The sequence below is a fragment of the Penicillium psychrofluorescens genome, assembly GCF_964197705.1.
Source record: "Penicillium psychrofluorescens genome assembly, chromosome: 2".
Taxonomy (NCBI): domain Eukaryota; kingdom Fungi; phylum Ascomycota; class Eurotiomycetes; order Eurotiales; family Aspergillaceae; genus Penicillium; species Penicillium psychrofluorescens.
The window spans coordinates 4,446,598-4,461,189 of record NC_133440.1 but is presented as its reverse complement, the minus strand read 5'-3'; the positions used below and the strand labels follow the sequence as shown (position 1 = coordinate 4,461,189).

General features: G+C 54.7%; 6 protein-coding genes across 6 annotated transcripts; 2 read left to right on the top strand and 4 right to left on the bottom strand.

Annotated features, from left to right (window-relative positions):
- Positions 1-107: 107 nt before the first annotated feature.
- PFLUO_LOCUS3850 (GABA/polyamine transporter) lies at positions 108-1,902 on the bottom strand (the record flags this gene model as incomplete). Its single annotated transcript, XM_073781140.1, has 3 exons — positions 108-1,428; positions 1,484-1,595; positions 1,656-1,902. 3 exons carry the CDS (start codon positions 1,900-1,902, stop codon positions 108-110), a joined length of 1,680 nt encoding a protein of 559 aa, XP_073637925.1.
- An 855-nt stretch (positions 1,903-2,757) lies between these two features.
- Positions 2,758-3,724, bottom strand: PFLUO_LOCUS3849 (uncharacterized protein; the record flags this gene model as incomplete). The annotated part of the gene is made up of 5 exons (XM_073781139.1): positions 2,758-2,778; positions 2,884-3,031; positions 3,112-3,165; positions 3,397-3,446; positions 3,650-3,724. 5 exons carry the CDS (start codon positions 3,722-3,724, stop codon positions 2,758-2,760), a joined length of 348 nt encoding a protein of 115 aa, XP_073637924.1.
- Positions 3,725-4,010: 286 nt separating this feature from the next.
- Positions 4,011-6,417, bottom strand: PFLUO_LOCUS3848 (uncharacterized protein; the record flags this gene model as incomplete). Its single annotated transcript, XM_073781138.1, has 4 exons — positions 4,011-4,373; positions 4,428-6,014; positions 6,066-6,147; positions 6,200-6,417. 4 exons carry the CDS (start codon positions 6,415-6,417, stop codon positions 4,011-4,013), a joined length of 2,250 nt encoding a protein of 749 aa, XP_073637923.1.
- A 383-nt stretch (positions 6,418-6,800) lies between these two features.
- Positions 6,801-7,631, top strand: PFLUO_LOCUS3847 (uncharacterized protein; the record flags this gene model as incomplete). The annotated part of the gene is made up of 3 exons (XM_073781137.1): positions 6,801-7,342; positions 7,407-7,511; positions 7,571-7,631. 3 exons carry the CDS (start codon positions 6,801-6,803, stop codon positions 7,629-7,631), a joined length of 708 nt encoding a protein of 235 aa, XP_073637922.1.
- Positions 7,632-8,026: 395 nt separating this feature from the next.
- On the top strand, positions 8,027-11,026 carry PFLUO_LOCUS3846 (Coatomer subunit beta'; the record flags this gene model as incomplete). The annotated part of the gene is made up of 7 exons (XM_073781136.1): positions 8,027-8,044; positions 8,160-8,222; positions 8,279-8,300; positions 8,366-8,397; positions 8,456-9,624; positions 9,677-9,776; positions 9,836-11,026. The coding sequence occupies 7 exons, from the start codon at positions 8,027-8,029 to the stop codon at positions 11,024-11,026; spliced, it is 2,595 nt and encodes an 864-aa protein (XP_073637921.1).
- An 880-nt stretch (positions 11,027-11,906) lies between these two features.
- On the bottom strand, positions 11,907-14,183 carry PFLUO_LOCUS3845 (Serine/threonine-protein kinase; the record flags this gene model as incomplete). Its single annotated transcript, XM_073781135.1, has 6 exons — positions 11,907-12,104; positions 12,160-12,524; positions 12,574-12,989; positions 13,056-13,830; positions 13,885-14,043; positions 14,162-14,183. 6 exons carry the CDS (start codon positions 14,181-14,183, stop codon positions 11,907-11,909), a joined length of 1,935 nt encoding a protein of 644 aa, XP_073637920.1.
- Between the last annotated feature and the right edge of the window lie 409 nt (positions 14,184-14,592).

The window sequence follows — 14,592 nt, the reverse complement described above, 5'->3', positions numbered from 1 at the left end:
CCACTTAATTTGATCGGTCTGCATGCAACCTCATATTGAAGTATATCCACATAGAAAAACAAAAGACTACAAATAACCGCCCAAACTCCCTCACCAAAACATGCTAATTAATTCGCCTTTACATCCCCCGAACTCGGCTCCACAGACGGCTGCTCGTCAGGATCATCGCTCACGATCTCAGCGATGTCATGAATGGCATGCTCCACATTGACCTTGGGCCCTGTGAACCAGCGATGCGCATCAACAATATACCAAATGGTCACAGCCAGCATCGGCCCTCCCCACACTAGACACGTCCAGTTCATCAGACTCGCAGTCAAGTCACTGCCCGTCGCGCTGGGCAGACACAAAATCGGAACCATCAGCATCACAAAGGCACAACCGACGGCCCCGATATACGGCCCAAACGGACCGAGGTGCCAGGGACCCTTGCGGAAGCGATTGCCGACGAAGAAAACGCGGATGAAGATGGGGATGGCGAAGGCGACGAACTGCGCAATGGCGCCAATGGAGAACAGCGCGCCGATGGCAACGTCGCCGGCGAGAATAAGCAGGCACATGAAGATGCCCAGCACGGCGTTGATGATCACTGCGTTCACGGGGGTCTGCGTGTACGAGTTGACCCGCTTCCAGTACCGCGACAGCGGGAAGCAGTCGTCGCGCGCGTAGGCGTATGTCACTCGCGACGCAGCGACCATGCAACCCTGGCCCATGGAGAAGCCGCAGACGATCGTCAGGCCCAGCACGGCCATTGCGGCGTTGGGATGCAGGACCTGCAGCAGGTAAGAAGCCCACGGCTGGCCCAGATCCGAATTGATGACTTTGTCGATATCCACCACGGTGTAGGCGACCACCAGCTGCAGGAACCAGCCCATCAGGCCGCCGACGCCGGAGGTGAGGACGATTGCGCGCGGAGAGGCAATGTTGGCGTTGGAGCACTCCTCGCTCAGATGGAATGGTGAGTCGTAGCCGGACATGGTCCAGATGACGCCGACGAAAGTCATCAGCACGGCGACACCGTCGGGAAAATCGGTGAGGTTGGTGATGTGGCCCCAGACTTCGTGCGAGGACTTGAATCTCGGCGTGTTCTTGGCCGCGGCGGGGATGGTGATGAGGACGATGACGAGCGCGATAATGTTGAATGTTGACCCCCACGAGTTGAACTGCGCGACCCGCTTCGTGGGCATGCTGCTGATGGCTGCGTGGAGGATCATGATCAAGGTCGTTAACAGGAACACCTGCCAGTTTGTCGGTACGTATGACGGGTTGTTGATCGACCCGCAGGCCAGAATCATGGCGGACAGTGAGAAGTTGACCGACGGTGCCGCAGTGACCTGTCCGATCCAACTGGACCAGCCGGTGATCCAGGCGGCGAACGGTCCGTATCTCGGGGGTGCCAGAACCGCTGCGGCGTAGTAGAGTCCGCCGCTATAGGAGAATCGAGTCAGTCGAGTCGTCGAATACCTTGCGGAGACGGCCATACCTCGTGGGCATCGCCGAACACAGCTCTGCCATGCCCATGGCCACGCATTGAATGAATATCATGGCGATAATCCATCCCCAAACCATACCTGCCGTTCCTGCGTATCCCATACCTAGAGCTCAAGGTCAGCTTCTCTCCAGCCTCAAATTGATGGCCGCCAAAGGAAACCTACCATAATACAGCGTGCTGGCAAATGACGGTAGAAGACCGAGGACAGCAAAACTGACACAGAAAGTCGTCCACAGCGAGAACTCGCGCTTGAACTCCTGCTTATACCCCAGCGCAACGATCACCCTCTCATCGGCATCCATCTTATAGTCCGCAATGGGGTTGTCACCGTCGGGAAGCACCGAGGTAACCTGCGCAGGACCGATGGCATCGCGGTAGGCCTCCGAATCACTGGTTTGGGTAATCGCCATGGCTTGTGCTCATGAGAATGGAAATTGAGAGCAATATTAAGATCGCAACCAGATCAGGGGGGAGGGTAGGATCGTAGATAAATAATATAGGCCCAGGGGGTCTCATCGTTCCACGAGCCCAGACCAGGATTATCTATCTACAGCTGCTGGTGCCACCGCTCCTCCACCCCCCGCGCGCATTGACGATCGGGGAACGCCATCTCGACGCAGAGCCAGTCAGGGCCAAGGTTATCTCGGAGCGGGAGAAAGGAACGCCACTAGAACAGAGGATCATGAAGAAGGGGTGGCGAGGACGACACCCTGACAGCCCTAAGATATCGGCTTTGGGTCTTTTTCTCCATATTATCTCAGACGCCATCGGTAGATAGATAAGACCATGCAGAAACAGGTGCAATTCCCGAGGAAATAGCCACAGTCTTTGGACGGGGCGTTCAGCCAGCTTCTCCGCACAGATAGGCGAGCACAGGGCTCTTGACCCCCGGGATGCTTGGCAACAGCTCCAAACCCATCCGGGAAAGTGGAAGCGTCGGACATGCGCTGGGCGGAATCATCGTATCATCATAGACTGAAGACTGCGGTGGCCAGCCTATCACGGGGCCTGTGTCGCATGTGTCAAGATAAGATGGCCGGGGTGCTTTGGGCATGGCTTATCTCCTGCCAGGCATGGACCTGCCACTTGCGGCCAGTATCCCCTGAGCCCTGGCTGCACCGCCGAGGGTTAACTATACAGACCATTATCACGGGAGCATAGTGAATAATAGAACAACCAAGAAGAATGATAAACAAAGGAGAATGTATTGCCGAACGTCGGTCGGAGCGGCTCTATGTGCTATTTAACAGATAAGACCCTCGGCACTATTCCACAGTCCAGCCAGTCTAAACCGGAACCCACAAAACCAGAGCAAGAGCTGTTTAGAAGGGCTAACAACACACAGTCAGTAACTGCCCATCACATATCCGGGTGCGATCGTCATCACTCACGTTGTCCTCGGGGGCCACAGTGCGGTCAAAGTAGGTGTCCAGGCCGGGGATCTTCTGCAGGATATCCTTGCGCACACGGGGCACCTCGCCGAAGAAGAAGACCGCAAAGACACCGGCAGCAACGCCGAAGCTGCCAGCGAGAGTACCGCTATTGGGCTGTTAGTACAGGGACCACCACCAAGAACTCGGATCTCTCGATTGAGAGACGGGGGGAAGAAAATAACTCACGCCTGGGTCAGGGTAGAGAGGCTCATGCCACCAACGTGACGGGGAATGTAGTACCTGGACAAAGGCAAAAATTGTCAGTTAAGGTCCATGCCAGAATGCTCATTGTCAAGTCCTCTCCTCTCCCATGTCGAGCATGACGCCCGGGTGCTATGTATGGGTTTGCACTCCAACCACATCTCCGAGGGCGTATGCCACGGAAACTCCGCAAACAAGCAAAACAATTCCATTGTATCTCTTCCAAGCACGGCAAAAGATGGAGAAACATCGATCCGGGGGGTTCCTTACTTGGGCCCGAAGGAAGCCTGGGCGGCGGCACGGCGGAGGGTGGGGGTGAACTGTAGAGGAGGCCAAACATGTTAGCAATCAATTGTTTTACAATAACGGCTCATCTCTGGCACTTTTATGCCGTGGGTGCCATAGGCCAGTAAGTGGTGACCATGACGATGACGCGATGGCCTTTCTCCAAACCCATTGGGGACCGGACAGAGAGTCTCGAGGTGCCAAGAGGCATCCTCCTGGCCTGGAAGAAAGGACGTACCATGTTTGCTGACTCCGAAGAGAACTCGTGGGCGACACAATGGCTCGAGAGAGGACGGACGGCGACGGTGGACATTTGCGATGGATTGGACAAAACCGAAAGCGCCCGAGGTCATGTGATGGCTGACTCAGCGCATTACGCTTGCCCTGACTGGAGGGGAGAGATCTAACTATAGCAGAGGAAGAAGCTGGAAGTAATAATGAATACGGAGGAGAGGTCTAAAACAGACAAGTATGTTCATAAAATGGGGTGAAGCCCAGACCAGAACATGAAAAAGGAAATACAATAATTTATCGAATAAGGAAGATGATTATAAGAAGAACCGTGCCACCAAACACCTTAACTGTACATGTTATCTCATTCAGTCGACCTTGTCCGTCGACGCCCCGTTCAGCAGGCCCTCCTTGCCATCCAAGTGGAAGAAGCCGCCGCCGTTCGGGTTGCCCAGGATGCCACCGCGGCCAAACCCAGCTCGCCTCAAGAGCCGTCCACGACCGAAGAGGACCGCCGCGGCCACAGCGACGACAACCAGGACGAAGAAGAGGAGGCGACGACTGCCGAGGGAAGACCGCGTCAAGAAGAAAATGGACTCGAAGGTGCCAACCGTGGACTTGGGAGAGAGCTTCGGAGGAGAAGCGATCACCAGCGGAATGGTCTCGAGGATCGACGTACGCGAGGCCATGATAGTCGCACCGCTCGATGCGGTATCCCAGTAGCGGCGATTCTGTGAATGAGTTAGTTCAGGGACTGCTCACACATGTTCCAGACGGACACTTACATCTTCATCGTTGATAATCACACGGTCGCCATTCTCCACATCAATACCGTAGGTCGTGCGCAGCCAACGCTCCCAGAAATCGCCGTCCACCCAGGCAAAGGCCACTGGCTTTTTATCATCTTCGCGGATGGTGATGCGCTGTTGCTTGGCAGACCGCAGCGCGCGCTGGTCATTCCGGTCCTCGGCCTCCTCGATACGCAGCTGCTTGGAATCACGGAGTTCGGATCTTTCAAGCTGGAACAGCTGGACCTGCTTGTCCATCCACTCCAGAGCAGCCTCCTTCAGCTCCCGGCGGGACTGAGTGAAATCATCGGAGCGACGACGGCTCAAAATGCCCAGAACCACGAACTTGCCATCCATGATCTCCTGGGCATTCGATGCCGTGAGCTCGGGGACGATGGGCAACCAGACGGTTTGCATCCACGACAGAACCTGCCGGAAGTCTCGCATGTCCTTGGGAGCGAGCGCATTGTAGTAGTTCGGTCGCTCATCGCGGACCACGAGAAGACGAGGCCAGGTATGGATCTTGAATCGCTCGGCCAAAGCGGCACTGCTGGTTTTGACGATCCGAGCGTGTCCCACCAGGCTGAGAGTCAAACGCTCCATAGCCTTTAGATCCTCCGATGTCGTCGCATGATCGTAGAAATACAAGAACAAGACTTCTTCGGTCTGCTCCAGTTCCTTGAAGCTAATCGCATCAACGTCTTGAATGCCGTGCTGGACGGCCACAGCGTTCTTCGAGTACGAGAGGAGGTCTCCCAGGCCACGCAGACCGGTGTATTCGACTCTTTCACCGCCACGGAAGAAGTACATCGTTGGGTAGGCTGAGACGCGGGCATCACTGCAGAGACGGCTCTCAACGGTGCAGTCGACTTCACCAATGTTGAGGGTGTCCTTCATCTCTTTGGCCATCTGTTGCCAGTTCGGATTCATAGCCTGGCAGTGAGGGCACCACGGGGCGTAAAACTTGATAAACCACGGATCCTGAGTCGTCGTTACAAGCTTCTGGAAGCTCTCCGCCGTGAGTGCAACAGAGATACCCTGCGGGTTGGGAGGCGGTCCCTTGGGCTTAGGAACAACGCTCTTGGGGGGAGTGGAGCCACCAGAGCTGGAGCTACCAGTCCCAGCTTTTCCGGCATCCAAATCCAAATCCACGGCAGCCATCTGGGAATCCTGCTGGTTGTCCTTCTCATCAGCTTTGCTTCCCGCCTGAGGGTACTTGTCATTGGCAAGATATTCTTCTAGGTCCCCTGTTGGGGCGTTCGCTGCCGGATCTATGCTGGTCGCGCCCACTTCTGGCAATTTCAGGCCAGCCGGAGGCCGAGAACCAGGCTTAATCAATTCGAGCTTGCCTTCAATGAAAGTGCTGATGTCTGCCATATTCTTCGGGCCCACGTACTTTTCTACCTGCTCGCCATTGTGATAGAATGCAAACGTCGGGTAAAACTCGATGTTGAGATTGGTGCAATAATCTGCGTAGGCCAGACAGTTCATCTTACCAAAACGAAGATCATAATAGCCAGTAAAAGAGTTCAGGGACTTGGTATCCAGAGAGTTCGTAGAGGACGAGGACAGGGGGTTCGAGGTCTATCGGGGATTAGCATCTGATTGCACCAAGCCCTCCAAAAAGAAACTCACATAGTAGAACTCATACAAGGTCTGGAAAGCCGGGGCTATCCTCTTGCAGTGAGGGCAAGACGGCGAGAAGTGTTCGATAATCCTGAGTCTTTTGTGAGACATATTCCGAGATGGCGGGATGGCTGGTCGCTTACCAGTAACCGTCCTTGGTGAGTTCCTCAAAGTTGTCCGGTGTCATCTCTCTAAATGGAGGCACTTCGAGACCATTGAATTCAGTGGGACCAGTCGGTTCAGAGTACGACTTCCTCTTGAAGAGGCGCATGTCATCCGAGCTTGACGAGACGTCCACCGAAGCCAACGCAGGCACGGCCAACAGCGAGAAGAGGGACCAGCCCAGCCATGAGGGTCTCATCGTGGCAAAGAATCGACCTCGCGGGAGAGGAAAACGTGGAAAAGGGAGGTAGACGACAGGCGCTGGTCGAAGAGGAAAGGAGAATTGCGAAATAACGTTACAGGTGGCACATTGGAGGGCGGGGGCCGAAAACTGAGAGTCGGCTCAAAGGGGAGGTAATGAGGAAAAGAGACTCGAGTGGTGCTCTGGACCCTGAGAGCGGAAGAAAAGAAATGCGCAGAGCCCAGAAACGAATGATGTGGTGGTCCAGAAAGAAAAGAAAGGCAGGGGGGCAATGCCTCACCTGGACTCTGAAACACGTTTTTCCGTTCCGGGCCCGACTCGACTTCCTCGTCTCCCTACACCACCACGCCCACCACCATCCCACATCACCACCACACACAATGCGGTCTACTCTTCGACTGCTGGCCAATGTCAAGCCCCGGTACCTGGAGCCCTTCGCTCCGACCGGATTGACCGGCCTGGTCACCCACCCGAGCCCGCGCCCGACTCTGATCTATCTCTATTCCAACACCCTGCAGAAGCTGAAGGAGTTCCCCGACAGTTCCGCCTACCGCCAATCCGTCGAGGCGTTGACCCGCCACCGTTTGCAGATTGTGGAATCTCAGAAGCCCCCGGGCTTTGAGGAGTGGCTGGCACGGGTGAAGCAGGCCGTGGGAGCCGAGCCCGACCGATTCGCTCAGCTCCAGCGCAAGGATGGCGCATTCGCATATGCTGCCCGCCAGGAGATGGATGGCAGCGATAACCCTCGTGGCGAGGAGTGGGACGGTGAAGAGATGACCCGTCCGATCTCGCATCCCTCTCTGACCCCGGAGGAATCCGCTGAATTATTGAAGCGCGAGGAGTCGAACGCGAAGGAAGGGCAGGAAGAGCAGGTATGGTCGGCTATGAAGTGGGAGAACGAGCCGGCTCTTGAGGCCGAACAGTATGTGAAGCCCTTCCCGGCCAATTGGGGGCGAGCCACCGAGCAGCTAACTCACATGGTACAGGATCTCTCAAATCGAACAGCAGATTGGCGCTGGTCTCATTGAGGAGGTCATTCAAGTCGCCGAGGCTGAGATGAAGCTGGTTGATGAGCTGCACCGGTCAAAAGTGTGAGTCGGAACTGTCCCCTCCTGCTCTATTATTTGGTACACGTTCTAACCCGTCATAGGTGGGAGGAACTCGAGGAGAAGCCCCGTCCGGGCCAGTGGACTTACTTTGAGCGCGGTTGAGCGCAGATGGCCACGCTGTAACTATTAGACATTCCTTTTGTATGAATGCACCTGCCATGGTTCCAATTTTAAACCTGTAGATTCAGTCATCCTATTATCCTCCCAAAATATTTCTCGCTATAGATGATTGATGGGGATGGGGAGAGGGAGTGCCCGTAAGCGGCAGGCGGTGGCGCATTGGCGTTGTGGACACAGTCGTGCTTGAATGTTGTCCCTGAGCAACTCTCCGGTTGTGCTCTTTGCAATTGTCCTCTTCACCCTTGTCTTCTCCCTGAGGATAGTTGCCTCCCCCCGATACCCGGGCTGTCTGAGCGGCTCGTGCAATTTCCTCTGGCAGGCCTACGCCGCACCACACATCCTCGCAATCGCCTCAAAGCCCACACCCCTCACACAATATGCGGCTCGACATTAAGGTACGCCGACCACCAGCGAGGAGGGCAGAGGGCGTTGTGCTCTCTGGGAAATATGCTCTCCTTTAAGCCATCCACAGATTGGGAACGGTCGCTGACAGGAAATTGTTGGATACAGAGGCAGCTCTTCGCCCGCTCAGAGCGGGTAAAGGGCATTGATTTCCACCCGACAGAGCCATGGGTAAGATGATCTTGAAATGCTGGTTGATTCATCAAGAGCTAATGATGCCTTTCTAGATCCTCACAACTTTGTATAGCGGTATGCTCTAGGCACGAGGTGGCTGTTGCGAGATGTCGAAGACGCTAACCACGCACTCACCACAGGTCACGTATACATCTGGTCTTATGAGTCTCAGGTAGGCGCTGACAGCGACGCCATTTCAACGGAAAGCATATGCTCACACTCATATCTAGTCCATCATCAAAACGTTCGAACTCACGGATGTCCCTGTCCGCGCCGGTCGATTCATTGCCCGCAAGAACTGGATTGTGTGCGGCTCCGACGACTACCAGCTCCGAGTCTACAACTACAACACGTCCGAAAAGATCACCTCCTTCGAAGCCCACCCGGACTACATCCGCTCCATTGCCGTCCACCCCACCCAGCCCTTCGTGCTCACTGCCTCCGATGATATGACAATCAAGCTCTGGGACTGGGAGAAGGGCTGGAAGTGCGTTCAGGTGTTCGAGGGCCACAGCCACTATGTGATGGGAATGTCGATCAACCCCAAGGATACCAACACATTCGCATCGGCCTGTTTGGACCGTACTGTGAAGATCTGGAACCTTGGCTCTCCGCATGCCAACTTCACCCTGGAGGCCCACGAAACCAAGGGTGTCAACCATGTCGACTACTACCCGCAGGCAGATAAGCCATACCTGCTCACCACTTCCGATGACAAGACGGTCAAGGTCTGGGACTACACCACCAAGGCGCTCATCGCCACCCTCGAGGGCCACACAAGCAATGTCTCCTTCGCTTGCTACCATCCCGAATTGCCCGTGATCATCTCCGGTTCTGAGGATGGAACGATCAAGATCTGGCATGCGAACACCTACCGCCTGGAACAGTCACTAAGCTACGGTCTGGAACGAGCATGGTGTATTGCCTACCAGCGCGGCCGACAGGGCGTCGCAATGGGCTTTGACGACGGTGCTGTTGTCGTGAAGATGGGTCGGGAAGAGCCCGCCGTCTCGATGGACGGATCCGGCAAGCTCATCTGGGCTAGACACAGCGAGGTTGTGTCGACAGTTATCAAGGGCGGTGACGCCAGTGTGAAGGATGGTACTCCTCTTTCGCTGCCGACCAAGGATCTGGGTACCTGTGAGGTGTACCCGCAGACTCTGTCACACTCGCCGAATGGACGCTTCGTCTCTGTGTGTGGTGACGGAGAGTACATCATCTATACCGCCTTGGCCTGGAGAAACAAGGCCTTCGGCCAAGCTCTTGACTTTGCTTGGGGATCGAAAGACAACAGCAACGATTACGCCATCCGCGAATCAACGACTAGTGTCAAGATCTTTAAGAACTTCAAGGAGCAGAGCAGTGGTCTTGATGTCGGTTTCCAGGCGGAGGGACTCAGGTAAGCCAATATCGTGCTTTTGGTGAATTCCAACTAACTGGGAGGCTTTTAGTGACGGTGTTCTTCTTGGTGTGAAGGGCCAGGGTGGTATTGGTCTGTTCGACTGGGAGACCGGAAACTTGGTGCGGAGAATCGAGGCTGACCCCAAGACTGTGAGTTGTTGGATGCTATGAATATCAAAAGGCGACAAACTGACTGTTTTCTCCTACAGGTTTACTGGTCCGAATCTGGAGAGCTGGTCACTCTTGCCTGTGAAGACAACTTCCACGTCCTCCGCTTCTCGCGCGAGAACTACGTCAACGGCTTGAACAACGGAGAAGCCGATGAAGATGGTGTTGAGTCGGCTTTCGAGCTCGTCACGACCGTCGAAGAGTCTGTTCGGACCGGAGAGTGGGTTGGAGACTGCTTCATCTACACCAACTCGACGAACCGCTTGAACTACCTCGTGGGTGACCAGACTTACACGATCTCTCACTTCGATCAGCCCATGTACGTCCTCGGTTACTTGCCCCGGGATGGCCGAATCTACATCTCCGACAAGGACGTCAACGTCATGTCCTTTGGTCTGTCGCTCAACATGGTTGAGTATCAGACACTGGTGCTGCGGGGGGACATGGACATGGCCGCCGAGCTGCTCAAGGACGTGCCCGTAGACCAGCAGAACAAGATCGCCCGCTTCCTCGAAGGCCAAGGTTACAAGGAGATGGCTCTGGAGGTCGCAACCGACCCAGAGCACCGCTTCGACCTATCTCTCGCGCTCAACGACCTCGAGACAGCCCTCCAGATCGCGCGCGAGGCGAACGTCGAGCACAAGTGGAAGACGGTCGGCGACGCCGCCCTGGCTGGGTGGAACCTAGCCCTGGCACAGGAGTGCTTCACCAACGCCAAAGACATCGGTTCTCTCTTGCTGCTGCACACGGCCAGCAACAACCGCGAGGGACTCCGCGCGCTGGCCGCCCAGGCCTCAGAGTCCGGTCTGCACAACGTCGCCTTCTCCACGCTCTGGTCGCTAGGCGATGTTGACGGCTGCATCAACCTCCTCGTCCAGACAAACCGCCTCGCCGAGGCCGTTCTCCTCGCCCAGACCTACAAGCCCACCAGCGCCCCCGCCCTCGTCGTCCAGTGGCGCTCTTCTCTCGAGCAGGGCGGCAAGTCCAAGGTCTCCCGCCTCATCGGCGTCCCCCCCGGTGCCCCGGACGTCATCTCCACCGACGACGACCTGTTCCCGGAGTGGGATGAGTACATCCGTCTGGAGAAGGAGGGCATCGTCGTCCCGGAACCGCCTTCTTCCGAGTCTCTGATCGATGTCAACGGTGACGATGACGGTGCCGAGCCCGCGAGCGCTGCCAACGGTGCCCCCGAGATTGATCTTGATGCCGCGGCTGCAGTGGAGGCGGAGTAAATGATACACAAAAAATTGAACTTGTCATTGCTGGGTTGGATTGGGTTGAGAGGCTAGAGTGTCGTCGTTGTTGTTAGAGAGCGTTTTTGGTTCCGATTGATGAGAGTCGGTCTGATTCTTGAATTGCGAGCGGCGTCTTTAACGTGTATCCGAACATTTTATTTTACTTTTGTTTCTCGTTTTCTTATTTCTATTTTTGGTAATCTTCTACAACCTGTCACCTTCCATGGGATGGATGGATGACCTGAGACTGGATGGATAAGGAAGATACACACAATGACAGGAAAGAAATTGTCTTTTGCCCAGCTGCGTACTTATGTTTGGGAGAAGGCGTTAGGTATGTAGATTTGCCATGGTTCCTCTATAGATGGATTGTATAACGAATTCGGATCCCCGGGTGCATTGCATTGCATTGCCAATTGCGAAGAAAACAATCTTTTGATGTTTTCCGACAATACAGAGTGGACATCTCGCTCGCACCTAGAGAGAAAATTGCGAAGATCGCGACAGAAACGAAGGACAAGACAACGATCATCGCTTGAGAACATCGACAGACAAGGGGGTGTAGTGCATTTTGCCGAAAGAGCGGGCACTGCACAACAGTATAATGGTGAGATGAATGGGGGAGGAAACGGATTGGTTTCAATGGGGGTGAAAAGGAGACTCCGAGACCAAAAGATGCCACACACTCCTAATGAGACGAGACCCAAGAGCGCAAACCAACAAAAAACATGGAAGATGATCAAGATTGGTGGTGATCTGTGAGTGAAGCAGAACAAGCACACGATACAAAGACACTCGTTTCTATGATGAAAGGCCTTTCCGCACACAGATCATTTGTTTTTTCTTTTCGGATCTAATTTGACTCTTAACAAAAACTCTACTCGGGGATACTTCCAAAAGACGGGTCTTTGACACTGCCGCCTGCGTCCCCGAGCCCGGCCACTGGCCGGTTGTACGACCATCCGGCGAACTGTTGCTGCATGGTCTGCGACAGGGCGGGGCCGTCGACGTATGAGTCTTGTGGTGCCTCTTGGGTGAATTCGCGGTCGAAATTCTCTGTATCACGGGCATCCACCTAGAGTGGGGTTGTTAGCTTTGTGTTTTAGGACGAAAGGGAAGACGGTACATACCACATTCGGCCGGAAGCTGGGCTCGTACTTCCGCTGGAGAAGCTTGCGCCAGTCGATGTTCGCGAAGAAATGATGCGACTTGATCTCCGCGGCACCGTTGGCGCCCAGTCGACGCTGGGGGTCACGGTCCAGCAGTCTGGTCAACAGATCTCGAGCGGCGGGAGGGACGATGTCGCTGCTGGGAAAGGTCAGAGGTTCCTGCAGAATCTTGCGGTACATCTCGTTGGTGTTCTCGTCGTAGAATGGCGGTAGCCCTGTCAGCATCTCATAGAGCAAGACACCCAGTGTCCACCAGTCTACTGTCTTTGTGTAACCGTTACCCAGCAGAAGTTCCGGGGCAAGGTACTCGGGAGTGCCGCAGAACGCTGCTTGTGGTTAGCTTCGACCAAAGGGAAAAAAGAGTGCCAAACTTACTGTTTGTTCGGTCCTCATCCTTCATATCCAGCTTGCAAAGGCCGAAATCACAAAGAGCAATATGTCCGGTGTAATCGAGAAGAATGTTCTCCGGCTTGAGGTCACGGTAGATGACCTTGAATCCGTGGAGACATTCTAGAGCGCATAGCAGCTCCGCGGTATAGAACCGCGCTCGGTTGATATCAAAACGCTGTTCTTTCTGAAGATGATGGAAGAGCTCGCCACCGTTCACAAACGCCAGGACGAAATACAATTTCCCTGGCGATTGGAAGGAGAATTTCAATGGCACAATGAAAGGATTGTTAATCTGCGCAAGCACCGATCGCTCGGCGAGGGTGTGCGTGACTTCGGATCGTGAAATGATATGAGCCTTGCGGATGGTCTTGAGGGCATAGATTCGGCCTGTATCTTTCTTCCTGTTTTGAGGGATAGAATGATAAGCATCAAAATCGATAGAGATGAGGGGAGGGGGGAACTCTTACATGACCTGCATGACTTTGCCGAAACTACCCTTGCCCACGACTTTCAACAAGTCAAAGTCCTCCAGCTTCAAGCTGCGTTGCTTGTTCTCCACAAACGAGACGCCAACTTTGATTGAACCAGTGCCGAACTGCATCTCCAGCCACTCAGCACCCAGTTGACCCAGATGACGCTCCTGCTCTGCATGAGCGGCAGCTGCTTTTTGGTTGTCCTTTTTGCTCAACTTCGGATCTTCCACAAAGGGCTGGGCTTCCTCAAAACGGGGGTTGACCTTGACTGCTCCCAAGAAAATGTCTTCACTGCGCCCAGCACCAGGCCGGGTTGCAGGATTGCGCAAATACAGCTGAACATTCAGCTCAGTCTTGCGGGACACATCGAATTTGAAGGCAGTGTTGTCACCGGCCCATAGAGGGTTCTCAGGAGTTCCCGACACGGCATCAACAAAGACCTGATTCTTTTCAAAATCCAGAAGGGCGTATGGGAGATATTTGGTTGAATACCGGCCGTGACTGGTCGGTGCGTTGTTCATTCCTCCGCTGGTGGACTGCGGTCGGTTAGACTGCGCATAGGAACCGGCCTGGCCATGGGCGGAGTGTGACGAAGAGGAGGTACTGGGACGCAAGGATGACGGTGCATAGGAGTTGTTCTGGAAATGCGAATTGAAAATCTGCTGGAAATGCGGAGACAGGGAGAAGTTGTGGCCTTCGTGGAGAGTGACGATGAGAATGCCAGGTTTGACCGGAGCGACAGGGGGTGACACGAGGGCCTCCGAAGCGGCTATAACAAGATACCATTAGATACTGTGGGAGAAAAGAGACATGAAAAGCATACCAATCCCATTTGATGAGGTAGCCGAAGCCACGCTGGGGGAATGAGAGGGTACCGGTGTGATGGTTTCTTCGCCACCATTCGTATCACCCTTAATCGTCGAGGTGGACGACGACCGACCGAAAGTCTGTGTCAATGGAGCCAAATGGGTCTCCTTCAATTCTACGGTTTTTCAAATTGTATTAGCCTCGATGCCAGACCGTCCCGTTGGAGGGGAGAGGGGGGGATGGGAGGGAGCGTGATCCCGAGGTAGATAGATAGGGAGACCAACTGAACATACTTTTGGTGAGCTTCCAGGACATGGTGGCGGTGTTGAGGAAGACTCGAGGGGAATCGACGAAGAGGAGGGCGTGAGTGGGTTCAAAATGGTGCCGACCGCAATGCGAAGGGTGGGTGGACTGCTTGACGACCCCGAATTAATCTCAATGTTTCCCCAAATAGCGCAGGCCGCCCACAGCCACGGAACAAGTAACCCACCGAGTGTGGGAATCAACAAAAGAAGGGAGGCACCACAAACAGTCGCACGGCTAGTTAGGGCACAACCAGCAGGACAAAAGACTGTATCCAAACCCCGGATCGACGAGCAAGTGAGACTGGGGTAGAAAGCGAAACAGGAAGAAGAGAGAGAAGAGAGAGAGAGAGAGACCGAGAAACAAGAGAGAGAAGAGGGGAAGGGACCAAGACACCTCAGGCATAAATCATGCCTCAGGC